The 13,259-nt window shown below is 47.4% G+C and overlaps 1 protein-coding gene across 1 annotated transcript; it reads left to right on the top strand.

Annotated features, from left to right (window-relative positions):
• Nucleotides 1–724: 724 nt before the first annotated feature.
• MRPL45 (mitochondrial ribosomal protein L45) lies at nt 725–11,732 on the top strand. The gene is made up of 8 exons (XM_058676295.1): nt 725–887; nt 1,815–1,992; nt 3,331–3,448; nt 6,171–6,269; nt 9,190–9,238; nt 10,117–10,266; nt 10,990–11,163; nt 11,363–11,732. The coding sequence occupies exons 1-8, from the start codon at nt 822–824 to the stop codon at nt 11,429–11,431; spliced, it is 903 nt and encodes a 300-aa protein (XP_058532278.1). The 5' UTR covers nt 725–821; the 3' UTR covers nt 11,432–11,732.
• Nucleotides 11,733–13,259: the final 1,527 nt, after the last annotated feature.

Here is a 13,259-nt window from a genome sequence, read left to right as displayed (position 1 = left end):
TTTGTCATTCAGTAACATTTCCAGCACTGGAATTTTAAGGAAGATGTCCACATGGGGCTCCTTTAAGAGCCGAATGAGAAGCAGGACACTGTGCTACCCTGTTCAAAAAAAAAAAAAAAAAAAACCACTTAATTTCTTTGTGGCTCAACCACGTATGTAAACAAGCAATAGCGTTTTTGTTTGGTTTGTAGTGAGAACTGAGTTAATACACTTAAAAGGCTTAGAAAATTTTCAGGCCCCCGATAAGCAATTTCCAAAATACAAGCTAGTTTAAATGTATTCATATTAAACCTAAGACTTTCCTGAATGACAAATCAGACATGATTCTGCTAATCCACGTTATCTTTCGCTTTAGTGAACATAGAAGCCACTTTCTTTAATTCGCCAGAAAGGATCGTCTAAACACCGTACGCACAGGGAAAGCCAGGGCTCAGATTCAGGGTAGACATCTTCTCATTTCACACGGAGTAGAAACGACACGCAGCAATGCGCCAAGCTTGCAGGAATGCAGAAGCCCCAGTGCGCCAGACGCCCTGCGCGCAGGCGCAGCTCGAGCTCCAGCGCGCTCCGGCTGGCGCGTGACAGCCGTGCGCTCACCCCTCCCCCAGTGCTGTCTCACTGCGCACGCGCGCCTGCCTCCACGCTCCGCCCCGGCCTCACCCGCACGGGCACGTGCGCGTCCGCGCGTCGCTCCTGGGCGGGGGGAGGGCGCGCGCCCTGGAAAATTCCACTCCCGTGCTAGCTCCGCCCAGTGCGCCTCCTCGGTCAACCCCGAGCGTCCTCCCAGCAGCCCGCATCCCGGTAGCCTTTGCGCGCGCAAAATGGCAGCCCCCATGCCTCGGGCGTTGTCCTGCTTCTCCAAGGCTGTGGGATGGTGGTCTCGTCAGGTGGGTAGGGATTCTAGGGCTGGAAGGACAGAATAGAAGGAGATTGCTTTGTGCAGGTGTTCGTGGCGCGATTGGGTGATTCGAGTCAGACCTTGATCGAATGAGAGTTTGGAGCAGACGGGACTCTGCCACCTTGTGCTCAGTGGTGGTTGGGAAGAGAGTTGGTGAGAATTTACTGCAGTTTTGCTTGGATTTGTTTGGTGCGCAGGTATTAAAGGGAGAATTGGACGGTAGGCTTGCTTCTCTCAGATCCTGAAGAGATGACCTAAGTAGAACAGTGTTGAGAAGAGTCCCATATCACTGTGGCTGCTTGAGCAAATTTCATCAACGGGAGAGAAGGATTCCCATTTTTGCAAAGAGCTTATTGACCAGTTAGGAGCTGGAAAGACAAAATTGAATGTGCCGTGGAACTTCCCGCAGACGAAACAGAATGTCACCCGAGTTCATGGGGAGCCAGTGCTGAGAAGGCCTTAGGGTTGAATGTCAGCCTTCAACTGAGTTCAGTATGGAGTTGGTATGGAAGTTCCCATCCTGAAAGTTCTTTGAAAGCAGAAATATTGCTTTAATCTACTCTGCGACTTGAGAGTGAATTCTGCTCTTAGGAATATGCAAAAGGAACACCTTTAGTAAATATTGAATGTTAATAAAGGTTATTAATTGTCTTCTTGTACTAGGCACCTGTAATTCTTAAGGGAATAATGCATTTCGCCCGTAACAAATAGCCAATAATATTTCTGAAATATTGCTTGGATTTGTTCTTTCTATAACGTTTTGTGCAAAATTTGTTCAAGATGCTAGTTGTGTGTGTGTGTGTGTGTGTGTGTGTGTGTTTTCAAGTTACCCTTAACTTGTGGGCATTGGTGGTATAGTGGTGAGCAAAGCTGCCTTCCAAGTTACCCATAACCTCATGTTTCCCACACCTTTCAGCCGGTCCTAGTGACTCATCTGACAGTGGTAGTTCCAGTAAGGACTAAAAAACGTTTCACACCCCCTGCTTATGAACCCAAATTCAGAACAGAAAAGGAGTTTGTGGAACACGCCCGGAAAGCAGGACTGGTCATTCCTCCGGAACGTTTGGAACGTCCCATACATTTGGCATGTACAGGTGAGATGTGCTGTTTTTGGGACCCCGAACCCAGGCTGTTGGTCAGTTACTTGGGCTGTGCTTCATAGTATTCCATTAACCAGATAAATCTGTTATGTTTCACTTCACAAGCATTCTTTTTTTAAAATTGATTTTATTTTATTTGAAAGGAAGATTTGCAGATGCAGAGACAGACAAGGATTTCCATCTTCTGCTTCACTCCCCAAATGACTGCAACGGCTGGAGCTGAGCTGAACCCAGGAGCTTTTTTTTTTTTTTTAAAGAGTCATTTATTTATTTATTAAGATTTATTTGTTTTTATTACAAAGTCAGATATACAGAGAGGAGGAGAGACAGAGAGGAAGATCTTCTGTCCAAGGATTCACTCCCCACGTGACTGCAGCAGTCGGTGCTGCGCCGATACAAAGCTAGGAGCCAGGAACTTCTAGGTCTCCCACACAGGTTCAGGGTCCCAAGGCTTTGGGCCGTCCTCGACTACTTTCCCAGGCCACAAACAGGGAGCTGGATGGGAAGTGGGGCTGCCAGGATTAGAACCAGCGCCCATAAGGGATCCCGGCATGTTCAAGGTGAGGACTTCAGCCGCTAGGCCATGATACCGGGCCCAGAATCATTTATTTTTATTGGAAAGACAGATTTACAGAGAGAAGGAGAGACTGAGAAAGATCTTCCATCTGCTGGGTCACTCTCCAAGTTTCTGCAATGGCCAGGAGCAAGAGTTTCTTCTAGGTCTCCCATGAGGGTGCAGGTTCCCAAGGCTTTGGGCCATTCTATACTGTCCTCACGGGCCCCAAGCAGGGAGCTGGATGGGAAGTGGAGCTGCCGGGACATGAATTGATACACATATGGGATCCCAGCATGTTGCAAGGTGAGAATTTAACCACTGAGCCATTGTACTGGCCCTTCTTACAGATCTCCTTACAGATCTCCCAGATAGGTAGAGGGCCCCAAAGGAAGCTCTGCTTCATTGCTTTCCCAGGCCATAGATAGAGGGCTGGGTCTGAAGTAGAGCAGCTGGGACACAAACCAGCGTCCATGTGGGATGCCAGCACCACAGGATGGAGGATTAGCCTGTTGAGACACAGTGTCAACCCCATGCATTCTTTTTCAGAGATCACCTGTGGGCTTGGTTTTACTCTGTTCCTAGAAGGCAAGTAGGAATTTTGTGGAAGCTGAGGCTCTGTGATTACACTTACTGTTTTGCTTTGCTTTGAAACAAATTTTCCCTCAACGTGGAAATCTTTCATTAGTTTAGTTGATATCAGGGTCCTTGCTGGTTAATAGAAAAGTGACCTTTTTTTCAGTCTTTTGACACTTTGTTTTCTGATTCTCTCAATACAGCTAATATCTTTGAGGCCTATGTGCCTCCCGAGGGTGATGCTCGCATGTCATCTCTTTCAAAGGAAGGCCTGACCCAGAGAACGGAGCGACTGAAGAAGAATGTGGCATCACAGTTGTCGTAGGTGTCTGGAACAACCGGAAGTCAATATTAAAATACAAATTGCTTAGTTTTTGTTTTTTTATGTATGTGAAAGGCAGAGTGATAAGGACAAGAGACCGACATGGCGCTGTGCCTGTTATGCCACTGTCTCATATGGCCACCGTGCCAGGCTTTGTTGATTCAGTTTTAAATGTCTACAAATAACCAGTACTGGAGGAGCTTAAAGCAGGGAACTGGGAAGACCATTTGGGTCTGCCTGTTAGTGTCAGGAATTGAAGTTCTTGAATCGTTACCTGTTGGCTCCCAGGATACAGATTAGCAGTAAACGAAGTAAGAAACAAAATAGGGACTCCAACTTGGACACTCTCAATTTGCATATGGGCATCCCAAGTGGCATCTTAACTACTGGGCCAAACTTTGACCCCAGAATAAAAATTTCTTGTTGCTACTTTATCCTTCCGAGGATACCTTGAATTGATTGGCTTGAGTTTAACTCTCTTAGTAACTACACAGTATTTTCTTCTTTTGTATTAGAGGCTGTGATTAAATGTGCAAAATAACATGAGCATTCTGATTACTAAGTAGTAGAGGATAGCCAAGGCCTTGGGACCCTTTACCTGTATGGGAGACCTGAAAGAAACTCCTGTCTCATGGCTTCGGATTGGCTTTAGCCCTTGCAGCCGCTTGTGGAGTCAACCAGTGAATGGAAGACCTTTCTGTCTCTTCTCTCTGTATATCTGTCTTTCCAATAAGAGTAAATAAATCTTAAAATTTTTTAAAAAAGCATATTTATAGGAATATTTTTTAGTTTAAATTTCAGAGAGTAAGAAAAGCCAAAAATGATAGCGAAAAGAGACCTGTTCTTAGGGGAGCTAATTAGTCCTTGGATCAAGAGCAGAAGCCTGAGCCTTTTCTTTTTAAAGATTTCTTTCTTTGAAAGTCATAGTTTATATGAAAGGGGGTGGGGGAGTGGGGGTGGAGATATCTTCTATCTGCTAGCTCAAATGGCTGCAACAGATGGAGCCAGGAGCTTCTCCCAGACCTCCCATCAGTGTAACAGGGCCCAAACACTTGAGCCATCTTGCATTGCTTTTCCAGGCATATTGGCAGGGAGCTGGATCAGAAATGGAGCAGCTGGGACATGAACTGACACCCCTATAGGATGCTGGTGTAGGAAGTGGCAGCTTCACTCACCACACCACAGTGCTGACCCTCAAGAACCTTTTCTTGGTCTCTCTTTTTTTTTTAAAGATTTATTTTTATTACAAAGTCAGATATACAGAGAGGAGGAGAGACAGAGAGGAAGATCTTCCGTCCGATGATTCACTCCCCAAGTGAGCCGCAACGGGCCGATGCGCGCCGATCCCAAGCCGGGAACCTGGAACCTCCTTCAGGTCTCCCACGCGGGTGCAGTGTCCCAATGCATTGGGCCGTCCTCAACTGCTTTCCCAGGCCACAAGCAGGGAGCTGGATGGGAAGTGGAGCTGCCGGGATTAGAACTGGTGCCCATATGGGATCCCGGGGCTTTCAAGGCGAGGACTTTAGCCACTAGGCCACGCCGCCGGGCCCTCTCGGTCTCTCTTTAGTTCAGTATTCTTCACCCAACCTCTGTCTAAATAATGTTTTTTTTTATTATTTGCATAGGTTTATGTGTATAGGTATATAGAGTCAGTGTTGATTCTTCAGTGGCCACAACTGTTTAAACACAGATCTCATCATGTTACCTTCCCTGCTTAGAACTTTTCTGCTGCTTCCTGTTACCCGAACAGCAAAATCCGGAATTCCTTCGGTGGTATGCAAGGCTTTTTATGATCTGCCTTTGCCTTTGTTTTCCACCTTCATCTTTTGCCCCTTATTCCAGTGATCTCTTCCTGAACGTCAGCGTGTCCAAACTGAACTGCCACTTCCTTGACACAGCTGTGCTCCACTTCTCTCCTATCCTTTGCCTGATGTTATTGCCAACTCATTGGTCAAGACCACCTCAGGCATCCTGCCTGCTGGCTTTCTGGGGTTACCCTTGCTCTAATACACACTGCACACTTATTACTTCTAATAACACTGTCCTGCAGTGATTTCCTCTCCTGTGTTTCTGTATTGCCTACATGGGTGCAGAGTCCTAAGGCTTTGGCCCATCCTCCACTGCTTTCCCAGGCAATAAACAGGAAGCTGAATGGGAAGTGGAGCACCCAGGACACAAACTGGCTCCCATATGGGATTCCAGCACTTGCAGACAGAGGGTTAGACAGTTGAGCTGTTGCACTGAGCCCCCATCCTGACCCTCAATCCTTTGTGAAACCTATACCAGAATTCTGAATTTCACTTTGAGAAGGTTTGGGCTTTTTCTCAGAATGGTTGATTTAGGAGAGAGTGGATTGAATTTACAAGACTTGACAAAGGGCTCAGTGCGGTAGCCTATGTCTAAAGCCCTTGCCTTGTCTGCACCTGCAATCCCACTTTCCATCTAGATCCCTGCTAGATCCCTGTGGCCTAGAAGAGCAGTGAGGGATGGCCCAGGTCTCCGATATGGGTGCAGGGTCCTGGAAGATTTTGTTTTCTCTGTCTCTTCTCTGTATATATCTGACTTATAATAAAAATAAAGAAATCTTAAAAAAAAGATGACATATTCAAGAAAAAAATTATTAAATATGCAGGCAGCTATTATTTGAGATTCATGTAAGTCATAAGCAATGGAAATTGTATGAAGTCGTCTTTAGAGCTGATTCTCATCTTAATTTTGCAGAATCCGAAAGATAAAAGAATATGATGCTGATTTTAAAGTGAAGGACTTCCCTGAAAAAGCTAAGGATATCTTCATTGAAGCTCACCTTTGTCTGAACAAGTAAGTGAGTTCTCTGTCCTACCACCCGTTCTATTCTTTTTCTTATCTACTTTTTTTTTTTTTAAAGATTTATTTTATTTTTATTACAAAGTCAGATATACTGAGAGGAGGAGAGAGGAAGCGGAGCTGCTGGGATTAGAACCAGTGGCCATATGGGATCAAGGCGAGGACCTTAGCCACTAGGCCACGCTGCTGAGCCCTTTATCTACTTTTTTTAAAGATTTATTTATTTTTATTACAAAGTCAGATATACAGAGAGGAGGAGAGACAGAGAGGAAGATCTTCTGTCCGATGATTCACTCCCCAAGTGACTGCAATGACTGGTGCTGCGCCAATCCGAAGCCAGAACCAGGAACCTCTTCCCGGTCTCCCACTCGGGTGCAGGGTCCCAAAGCATTGGGCCATCCTCAACTGCTTTCCCAGGCCACAAGCAGGGAGCTGGATGGGGAGTGGAGCTGCCGGGATTAGAACTGGTGCCCATATGGGATCCCGGTGCGTTCAAGGCGAGGACTTTAGCTGCTAGGCCACACCGCTGGGCCCACCACCTGTTCTATTCTAAGTACCTTTTTTTTCTAGACATTTTTTTGGTTTGGTTTTGGTTTTTTGTTTTGTTGTTGGTGTGTGTTGTGTGTTTTAGATTTGTTCCTTAGCTTTTTGGTTAGAATTGTAGAGTGAGAAAATTTCCTACGAGGGACATGATTATTAACTACTTTTTCCTTGCTTTCTAATTTTATGTATTTCATTTTATTTGAAAGGTACAGAGACAGAGATGTTCCAGCACTGACTGACTTTCCAGATGTTTGTAAATCTCACAGATGGCAGGGATCAAAGTACTTGAGGCATGCAACTGACCCATTCCAGATTGGTACATTAGCAGAAATAGAAACAGAAGTGGAGCTTGGGGCCTGGTGTGTTGGCTAATTTTCCACTTCTTAGTGCCATATCCCATATGGGCGGCAGTTCGTGTGTCAGGTGTTCCACTTCCCATCCAGCTCCCTCTTTAAGGTCTGGGAAAGCAGTGGAGGATGGGTCAAAATCTTGGGACTCTGCACCTACATGGGAGACCCTGAGGAATCTCCCAGATCCTGGATTCAGATTGGCTCAGCTCTGGCTATTGCAGCCACTTGGGAGGCCAGAGGAGGATGGCCACGGTGATCACTGTGCCAGCTATCAGCAAAACTCGGTCTGCTGGAGTTCTACCTTTGGAGCCGTGACTTTTCTCTTGGGCTGAAAGGCGGCAGAGAAGCAAAAAGATGCCTTGGAACTCATTCCTTAGCTGCCCTGGGGTTAGAGAGCCACGGGACAAAGTACCAAACTGCCTGTAAACGTTCAGATTGTGAGAAAAGTCATGCATGGGTACCTAAAAAAAAGTAACCTGTAGTCTTGGGTTGATTTGGGGCCCCTCTGCTAAAACCCCCGTAACATTTTCTTTTTGAAGATTTGTTTATTTATTTGAAAGGCAGAGTTACAAAGGGGGGCACACAGAGAAAGAGGTTTCTCATTGCTTGTTGTCTCCCAAATGGCTGCAGTGGCTGGAGCTGGGCTGGTCTGAAGCCAGGAGCCTGGAGATACTTTTGGGTTTTCCACGTGGGTCTCTCACGTGGTGCAGGAGTCCAAACACTTGGGCTATCTTGTCTGCTTTCCTAGGCCATTAGCAGGGAGCTGTATTAGAAGTGGAGCAGCAGGAAGTTGAAATGCCACCCATGTGGGATGATGACACTTCAGGCTGTGGCTTTAATCTCTGTGCCACAGTACTACCTCCCTGCTAACATCTTCTATCCCCAGGAGCAGGGGGCTGCCATCTGTCAGGAGCATAGAGCCAGCATTACCAGGCCACTCTGACAGTAAGTACTGTTATCTTTGGAGAGTGTAGATACAAAGCCACACAAATTGGTCCTGAGGATATGAGATAAGCTTTAGATTGTGCTTTGTGTTGGACTTTATTCTCCATATCATCTTAGATCAGTTGCCATGTCCCAGGAAAGTTTCTCTCTCTTTTTTTAAGGATCTATTCATGTGTAAGGCAGAGTTACAGAGAGAGACAGAGAATGTCCATCTACTGGTTTACTCCTCAGATGACCACAGTGGCCAGGGCTGGCCTGGGCCAGGCCAAAGTCAGGAGCCAGGACTTCATCTGAATCTCCCATGTGGGTTCAGGGGCCCAAATACTTAGGCCAAATTCTGCAGCTTTCCCAGGCACATCAACAGGGTGCTGGATTGGGAGTGGAGTGGCCAGGACTTGAACCAGTGCCCACTTGAATGCTGGCATTGGAAAGCAATGAGTTAACTTGGTGCACCACAGCATCAGCCTCCAGGAAAGGTCTCTTGACTGTCCTAAGGATGGAGAGTAATTTTAGACAAGTTATTTTTCTACCTCTGAAATTCAAACATAATTTAACTGTGCTTTTAGAGCTCAGTTTTCTGGTCAGTCACATTGCATCTTTTGTGTCTCCTGAACTTCATATAGTAGCTGGCTTACCTTAGGTGTGCAGCAAATGTTTCAAAAATGAATCGTTTTGGGCCTGGCAGCGTGGCCTAGCAGCTAAAGTCCTCACCTTGAATGCACCGGGATCCCATATGGGCGCTGGTTCTAATCCCGGCAGCTCCACTTTCCATCCAGCTCCCTGCTTGTGGCCTGGGAAAGCAGTCAAGGACAGCCCAAAGCCTTGGGACCCTGAACCTGAGTGGGAGACCGGGAAGAGGTTCCTGGTTCCCGGCTTCGGATTGGCGCAGCACTGGCCGTTGCGCTCACTTGGGGAGTGACTCATCGGAGAGAAGATCTTCCTCTCTGTATATCTGACTTTGTAATAAAAATAAATAAATCTTTAAAAAAAAGAATCGTTTCCCATTTTCCGGAACATATCCAACTCACAAGATGTCATGAAAGCAAGAGCCGGTGATCTGTTTCTCTCTTTTCCAGCTCAGACCACGACCGCCTTCACACCTTGGTCACCGAGCACTGTTTCCCGGTAGGTTCTCATCCTCCTTAGATCTAGGGAGCAGTGAGTAGGCCACTCCTACATATGGTCTCTAGGTTTGTCTAAAAAGGGTGTATTTTTGAAAGTGCAGTGAATCGAAGGCACAAGCTTCAGGTCCATTTGTAGCTGAGAATGATCTGGGACAGGCTCTCACAAAGACCACGGCACATGAGGATGGAGGAAGTGCACACACAGGTGGCTCCAGAGATCAGGATGGGGGCTTCCTTGGGCTGCACCTGTGATGTTACCAAGAGCTTGCAAGGCTTCTGTTGTGTGACAGTGACAGGTGCTAGGGACTTCAGGGACTCCCAAGAATGGGCAGGCTGTGGGCCTGTCAGAGATCCAGAAACAGGGACTTGAATTTCCATTGTCAGTTGAGTTTCTAACAAGAGAACTTTAGTTTCTGTCGATCTCACCAGAGACAAGTAGAGAAAATCTAGTGTGAGCAGTTTGTCCTCTGTAACCTCACAAAATCCCCACCCTTTCCTGCTAAAAGGCGAGGTGGAGGGAAGAAAGGAAATAATCCTGAGCTTGCCGTCCTGCTTGCCGTCATGAGCAGACTGTCAAAGTGCACAGGGGATATGAGGTATGTGGGGAAGGCTGGCAGTTTAAAATGTGGTTTTCATTGATTTAGAGAGATATCCTTAAAGAAGTAGATGGAGTTCAAGCTGTGATTGAGATGAAAAGAGCACTGTGAAATGAGCTTAAATGGTAGTTCCAGAGAGCATTTGGTCTGGTCAATGCAGGCAGCCTTTTTGCTGCATTTGCCTGTTGACTACAGTGCTATAGGGAGTTCAAGGAGCTGCCGTAGCACCAGCTTCCTTCCAGGAGGGGGAAACCCAGTTGAACTTGTTCTTCTCTGCCCACAGGACATGGTCTGGGACCTCAAATGTAAGACTGTCCGCTGGCGCTTCGTGGAATCTTTAGAGCCACCTCAGGTGGTTCAGGTTCGCTGTTCCAGCTTATTGAACCAGAACAACATGTATGGCCAGGTCACCGTGCGCATGCACTCCCGGCAGGTGTGGCACTTTCCTTTCTTCTCGGGCTGCACTTCCACCTCTGGAGTACGTGATGTAGCTGCTCAGGACTGTGGGACAGTACACTGTGCCTTTCCTCACCCTCGTGCTGTGCCCTCTGCTGACAGGGTGTGAGCACATTCTGTCCCACCCATCCTGGTCTGGACTCCTCCCTCCCAACTCCTGTCAAAGAGCTTCTAAAAGTAAAGTGATGGCAGGTGATCCGTTAGGCCTACATTCAGAATTCTGAGATAATCATTTTCTAGCCAGTACAGTTTTCTGTTATGATTGTCTCCAAAGTGGTTGTGTAGCAGAAATCAAAAAAAGCTGCCCACATTGGTCAGCACAGTGGCTCAATAAACTAATCCTTCACCTCCAAGCACCAGCATCCCATACCAGTGCTAGCTTGTGTTTTGGCTGCTCCACTTCATATCCAGCTCTCTGTTTATGGCCTGGGGAAAGCAGAGGAAGATGGCCCAAAGCCTTGGGACCCTGCACCTGCATGGGAGACCTGGAAGAGGCTCCTGGGTTTGGATCAGCTCAACTCCTGTCGTTGTGGCCATTTGGGGAGTGAACCAGTGGTAGGAAGATCTTTCCGTCTCTCCCTCTCTGTAAATCTGCCTTTCCAATAAAAATACATAAATTTTTAAAATAAATAACCAAAAAACAAAAACAAAACAGCTACCCACAAAGATTACCAGACCAGCTTTGTTCTCACCCTTGCAGGCCCTGGCTATTTATGACCGTTTTGGCCGGTTGATGTATGGAGAGGAAGACGTTCCCAAGGACGTCCTGGAATATGTTGTATTTGAGAAGCATCTGGCAAACCCCTATGGGAGCTGGAGAATGCATGGCAAGATTGTTCCCACATGGGCGCCCCCAAAGCCGCCCATCCTTAAGGTAAGGCAGCTCATGGTGCTCCAGAACAGCTGAGGCCATGCAGGTGGCATCCTAAATCCCTCCTGCTGGCCTCCACCTAGTGGAGAGAGGGGGTATTGCAATTCTGGGGGATAGCCATGTTGTTGATGGTGGATGTGCAGAGGCCAGGATGAAGCTCTTTGGCTGGGAGGATGGGTAACACGGCCTCCTGCTCTTTCAGACGGTGATGATCCCTGGCCCTCAGCTGAAGCCTGGGGAGAACTATGAAGAGGCACGAGGAGGGCCGTGAGCTTCAGCCAGCCTGATGGCAAGGAGGACTCCTACGGTGGAATGTGGCTAATGAAGCTGCTGGACAATGGGCAGTCATCCAGGCCATCTAGGTTGTCACCCATCCTGCTTGCTTCACAGCAGCCTCATCCTCAGCAGGCATGGCCGAGGCTGGGGTGAGGTGGGTGGCTGAGACACGGAGGCACGACCCATTTCCAGGCACTGTACCTGCCAGTTCTTCCTGCAGCAGGGACCATGGGAGGAAACCAGCAGCAATCTCTTTCTAATCACAGGGCAGGGAGAAGTTTGAAATAAAACCATTTATATCAGACAAATGTTGATGGATTCTCTACATCTCCCCTGGTTCATACAGGTGGTAGACCAGCCTTCTGATGGGAGGCATGGAAAGCAGGTTCCTGTGTGATGTGACTTCCAGGAAGTCCAAACTCGGGAGGAGGAATAGTTAGCATTAGCATTTACAAGATAGGGTCTACCTGAGAGGGTGTCTTCTCACACACTCATACATTCTCCCTGGATCAGGTAGAAGAATATAATTCCAAAAAAGTCGTTTGCCACTTGGCTTTTGTGTGTTGCTAGTGGTGTGGTCCCAGCAGGAGTGTGGGGAGGGAGGCAGGGCTGTGGAGTGGCCGCTGACATTTCCAAGGCATGGCTCCCTGCTTCTAAGCTTGGCCTTCAATCCCTACCTTCTCATCGGCAGGCCTCTCTTCAAAAACAGGGCCTCTAGTCTCACACTTTCTCGTTTTCAAACCCAGACTTTTCTGTTAAGGAATCTGCCACTTAATCTGTCCTGACCTTGTTTCTAGAGTAGAATCCAAAGGACCTGGAATGGGGTCAAGAATAAATAATTCGACTCTTTGCCTAGTAGCTACACCTTAGCTAAGCAGCAAGTGGCCCAGGGCTGCACAGGGACAGCTGGGGGTTTTGACAGCTGCTGCGGAGTGCTGACCATTGCAACAAAGATGGATGTGCAGCTACCCTTATCATGCTACTTAGCCTCAACCCTTTTGGCTTAAAGTGTACATCAGTTTGTGGCGTTATTGCCCAAATGCAGTTTGGTAATATCCTATTTGCCTGAGCCCTGGATTAAGGCCAAATAAGAGAAGTGCTTTGAGCAGAATCCGCAGCTGGGGGGTGTGGAGGAAGGGAAGGTAATCCTGGAGGGTTAGGGAAACAGAGAAACAAAGAAGACCCTTAGTGGGCAAACACTGCATTGACTTCTCTGAACATACAAAACAGTGTTTCAAATACACTGTTCCATTCCTCTGTCCTGAACATGTCTTGGGGCCCCAGGTACTCCTAAGTAGTCCCAAAGCTGCCAGCAATTATTGCGCAATTTTCATTTTCCCTTGGGAACAAATCCAGCTGAGCAGATCGCTCCAGATGTGAGGGGCTGCTGGGAGGACCAACCAGAGGTCATCTGCAGTCTAAGCCACAGTCTGGGCACCGGCAGACATTTACCAGATCACCGGATATCCTAAAGCCTGCAGCATTGATACTTGGGGCTTGGGGGCCAGCATTGTTGTTTCCTTGTCCGTGTGCTGTTACCATTTGCACATGTTGCAAGAAGAAAAACCGCTATTATAAATAAGCTACAGCCAATAGCAGTGGTCAAGGAAAAGCACTCTATTTTTTTTTTCTCCCAGCAGTTTATTCCATGACAGTCGGGGTGAGGGAAACCTTGCTGTTGCTTATTAGACCAGATGCTTTGGGATTGCTCTGGGATGCATCGTTAGCCAAATCCTCACTGGCCTGAAGCTGTAGGCTGAGTAACCAAGAGTCCAGCGGTGTAATAGCACACTTCCTGCTGCTCCAGAGGGCTGGGGCAGGAA

The sequence above is a fragment of the Ochotona princeps genome, chromosome 17 (assembly GCF_030435755.1).
Source record: "Ochotona princeps isolate mOchPri1 chromosome 17, mOchPri1.hap1, whole genome shotgun sequence".
Lineage (NCBI taxonomy): Eukaryota > Metazoa > Chordata > Mammalia > Lagomorpha > Ochotonidae > Ochotona > Ochotona princeps.
The sequence above is the reverse complement of the archived record's forward strand: the minus strand, read 5'-3'. Positions and strand labels throughout refer to the sequence as shown.

Coding starts and splice junctions, on each gene's coding strand:
- MRPL45 (XM_058676295.1), top strand. CDS start 822: ATGGCAGCCCCCATGCCTCGGGCGTTGTCCTGCTTCTCCAAGGCTGTG. Junction 1,993..3,330: donor CATACATTTGGCATGTACAG/GTGAGATGTGCT, acceptor CTCTCAATACAG/CTAATATCTTTGAGGCCTAT. Junction 3,449..6,170: donor AATGTGGCATCACAGTTGTC/GTAGGTGTCTGG, acceptor TTAATTTTGCAG/AATCCGAAAGATAAAAGAAT.